The 4,211-nt window shown below is 40.1% G+C and overlaps 2 protein-coding genes across 4 annotated transcripts in view; both read right to left on the minus strand.

Annotated features, from left to right (window-relative positions):
- Positions 1–368, minus strand: part of LOC103378158 (uncharacterized) — a 7,941-nt gene extending 7,573 nt beyond the window's left edge. For both annotated transcript variants that reach the window (XM_025055312.1, XM_008309266.3), the window contains exon 1: positions 318–368. The gene's annotated coding sequence lies outside the window, so the exon portion shown is untranslated. The remainder of the gene's footprint in view (positions 1–317) is intronic.
- Positions 369–641: 273 nt separating this feature from the next.
- LOC103378156 (high affinity cationic amino acid transporter 1-like) overlaps positions 642–4,211 on the minus strand; it is an 11,336-nt gene continuing 7,766 nt past the window's right edge. The window contains exons 7-12 of one of the 2 annotated variants that reach the window (XM_025055311.1): positions 3,894–4,033; positions 3,433–3,535; positions 2,563–2,768; positions 2,313–2,464; positions 1,851–1,959; positions 642–1,732 (exon numbers count right to left, since the gene is read on the minus strand). In XM_025055311.1, the coding sequence (XP_024911079.1) occupies positions 1,560–1,732; positions 1,851–1,959; positions 2,313–2,464; positions 2,563–2,768; positions 3,433–3,535; positions 3,894–4,033 (883 nt within the window). In that variant the 3' untranslated portion in view covers positions 642–1,559. The remainder of the gene's footprint in view (positions 1,733–1,850; positions 1,960–2,312; positions 2,465–2,562; positions 2,769–3,432; positions 3,536–3,893; positions 4,034–4,211) is intronic. The other variant, XM_008309263.2, reaches the window with a different exon arrangement.

The raw sequence follows: 4,211 nt of genomic DNA on the forward strand, positions 1-4,211 counted from the left end.
ATAAACTGCAATTATTTCTGTGAATTATTTATCATTGTGACATCATCACCACTGCACAAGGAAACGTGACCTCTGCTTTTAACCCATCACCAGCTTTAGGCGCCCGGGGAGCAGTGTGTGGGCACGGTGCCATGCTCAGAGCACCTCAGTGGTAACTTGGCAGCTGGTGGCCTCGAACCTGAAGCCTTCTAGACCTGTCTGCTTCCTTAAACACTAAGCCACCGCTGCCCCATAATATTTATTTAATTAAGCTTATGAAACAGAAAAATAATGTGACAATTTAACAATAAAATAAAATAAAAAAACAAACCCCTCACCAACTAGCTTTGGTAAGTTTTTGGATCCCGACTGTGTTTCACAGCACCCCCCGCCTAGTAGGAGAAAGAGGAAGAGCTTACTTTTTCCTTGAACAGAAAAGAAAACGTTCTTGTAAAGTTCCAAATTTTAGATATAATCCGTTGAAGTTCAACCTTTTAGAAGACGATGCAATACATCCAGTGTGACTCTCCAACAGTTGATGATGAGTAACCAATCAGAAACTAGCCAGTATTTCAACAGTTCTAGTAAAGACACTGAGATGTTGTTACAGCATGACATTTTAAAGTACTGCAGCGGAGTACTCTCTTTTGTACACTGTGACAGAACACTAACAGCTTGATACAACTTTTTCATGTTCAATACAGATACTGCATCTACCGATACCGATATCAATCTGATACTTTTTCTCCTCCAGCATCACGATGCTGAGGTGATAGTGTCCCTGTTTATGACAAGTTGTACAAAGTGAATTTAAGAATTTTTTCAATATCCGATACAGACATTTAGACCAAGACAGACATACCGTTTCTGTCTGACGCACTCTTGAAGCGTTACATCAGTGCATAACATTGTGAAGCTAATCAATAATGGTCTGTCAGCATAACAACTAAAGCAGAACAAAATCTCTAATCAACATGAAATCTTCAGGAACAGATAGCTGGTGGATCACTCTCTCACAGCAGAGCCTGGTATGATGAAAACAGTAAAAACTGATTCATGAAATTTAAAACTTGCTAAAAGCACTAAGATAGTTTAGATGAATGCTTTAATAATTTAAAACTGTGCACACCAAAATGAACCGTTCTACAAAAAGAAATATAGCAGTGACTTTTATTACAAAAATCACTGATGCGGTTTCTCCTTTAAAGTCTTGATTCTTAGGGTGTCACAAAGATGTAAAAAACATATTAATAAAAAAAATAAAAGGCGCATTGCTTGTATTGAGGGGTCACCAATAAATTCACCAATTAACACTATGTCCCAGGGGTTGCTTGTTCAGTTAAACGATGAATGTAACTTGTTAAAATTGTAATAAATTCTTTTTACATATACTTTCTTCACTTAAATCTTAACTCCGTATGCTGTCCTTAGTTCAGTAACACAACAGCAGACTTGGGCAACATGTTTTCAGAAATAAAAACACCCACCATGGTCAATATAATCAATAAAATCAATATACATCAGATTAAAATATATAAAGAATGGCAGTGAGAGCAGATGAAGGTGAACCTCCTGTCTTGTCAAGAATCCTCCTCGTCATCTCCGGTGGGAGTTGGCGTGTTGTGCAGAAATGCTTCCTTTTCTGGGGCCATGGGCCCCCCCACGACGGTGTACATTGGTGTAAAGGTGTCAGACTTGTTCAACGCTGCCTCCACACTGTTCCTGATGCCATAGCCGAAGTAGATAATGAAACCTACAGAGAATGTGGGAATATTAAATATGAAAAAAGACACACACAGATATACTGGGTGTATATATGTGTATATATATATTTCCCCAAAATGTTTCTGTAGTACAGAACATTACAGTACCTAAAATCATCCAGATGCCAAAACGCAGCCAGGTACCTTTGTCGAGCTGCATCATCAGGTACACGTTAGTAAACATACTTATGACAGGGAGAAGGGGCAGGAGTGGAACCTGTGAGGAGAACAGGGAGTTATTTCATATTAGGTGAAAGCATTATTTTCGTGTTAAAAAATCATTTTCAAGTTCAAATACAAAAACAATCAAACAAGTTTAATGTATTGATATTTACAGCACATTTGAGAGAGAGAGAAGCTGTATTAGATTTGCAACAGCAAATCCTAGAACTCTCAACAAAATCCATATACAGTGTATACTTGATGACTGTTGTTTACTGTGAGGTGCTTGCTCTTTATTTTCTAATAGAAGTAAATACTGCTTCAGTGAAGGTGGGAAGATCTCAACCTTACTGCAGTTGAGGTTCAACATGGGTTCAACATTTGTTGTAAAACTGTAGAGACCCTCACCTTAAAGGCCAGCTTGGCCTTGCTTTGTGGCTGCCTGAACACAATAAAGCAGAGGAGCAGACATATGGCAGCGAGGAGGGTCAGGACAGTGACTGACCAGGAAGCCAATCCTCCATGAACCGTCACAACACTAAAGACCAAGACCAAGGTACCTGGAAGTTAAGTTAAAAAAACAAAACATGAGTTTAGAGAGGTGACTAGAGGTCAATCTGTCCTGGTGAATATGGACTGCGTGTACTGAGGTGTTTACCAATTAAACTGGTGCATATGTTGACAACAAGTCCCGACAGAGGGGTGGGCTCTGTGTTTGAAGGGAAAAGGAGGTTCCTGATGGTGAAGCTGTCATCGGGCTGCGGCAACATGTCGACATTCACCTCGTTAAAGCACTCAGCGTTCTCAATCTCATCCCGAGTGTTGGCCATCTGATAGGCCAGACTGGGCTGCTCAGGCTGGTACCTGGAGAACAGTGGTCAAACAAAGACACGCATCACATAGGTGAAGATCATCGGTACTTTACTATGACATATGAATATGATGTAAACATAGACATAGTACAACTAAGACTTTTGAGTCAAGTTATTATAAATATTGGTGCAAGAATGAAACACTAAAATGTTACGTTTTGTTTACCTTCAGTTATGGATACATAAAAAGTACCGCTTACTTTCAGTTATGGATACATAAAAAGTACCGTAGATACAGAAAATTATATTTATTTGAAAGTGGTACTGCAACTTGACTTCTCAGAGGTCGAGGCAGAATTTAAATATTATTTGACCAACCGTATCGCAGATTACTACACTTCATGTAGAAAGATAATTTAAAGAAATGCAAATGTAGCACGATCTAATGTATGGTATGATTGAGATAATGTGCATGACCAGAGGTGAACCTGCCCTCCAATCTTCTTATTTGAGACCCTCTATCACACATAGGTCTTGAAGCTCTAATATTGAGATAAGAATAGAACATTATTTTGCAATAAAGTTTCTATGATTCTTTCTTTGAAGGCAGTTTTAGATATCAGTGAGACAGCTTAGATCCAACTATTCAGGCTGGTTTAATCCTACAGATGGCTGCCAACTCCTGTCTGGGTGAAGAGTCTGAAGACAAGAAATACCTGAGAACCAGCACACAGGCAGCAACCAGAGTATAGGCCAGCAGGGTGCCAATGGACATGAGGTCAACCAGATCCTTCAGGTCAAACAGGAAAGCCATCACAGCTGCAGGAAAATGAGTCAAAGAGTTAATGACTGTTAGTTTGTTAGACAAATAATCAATAATGTTACTGGAGATCTATATTTTTCTTTTCCATGATATTTGTAATGCCAACCTCCTCCCACAAGAGGGCACTGTTGTATTTAGCTATTCACCTACCACAAATGCAACTACAGCGAAGTCAACAGAAATGACACATGGGGATTCTTTACTAGACATTTCAGGCGACTCCCGTAGAATTCCAGGTGAACACACATGGGGTCAGGAGCCCAAGGTTGTTTAAGGCTGAGAGCCCTCCCCCACAGCAGCTCTTTAACAGACGCCCCCACCCCAACAGTTAGTTGTGCTGGGATGACACCTCACCTGCCACGATCCCTGATACTATTGTAGCTGTAAGGGGAGTTTTGGTTCGTTCGCTGGTTTTAGCTAAACATTTGAAGAGCAGCCCGTCTTCTGCCATAGCCCAGATCACACGGGGCATTGGGAACATGGAACCCAGTAAACTAGTGAAGAAAAGAGAGGCAAGGAAAAATACTTTGCACGTAAATGCACATAAGGTGTGTAATTTTGACAAATTTACAAATTGAACAAAACCATTTGATTATTAAGATGAAGCCCAGAATGTTGCAGTACCCCAGCAAACATCAACGGAACCCGCTGCGGAACAATCTCCACGTGAAT

Source organism: Cynoglossus semilaevis, chromosome 4, assembly GCF_000523025.1.
Source record: "Cynoglossus semilaevis isolate Cse_v1.0 chromosome 4, Cse_v1.0, whole genome shotgun sequence".
NCBI classification, from domain to species: domain Eukaryota; kingdom Metazoa; phylum Chordata; class Actinopteri; order Pleuronectiformes; family Cynoglossidae; genus Cynoglossus; species Cynoglossus semilaevis.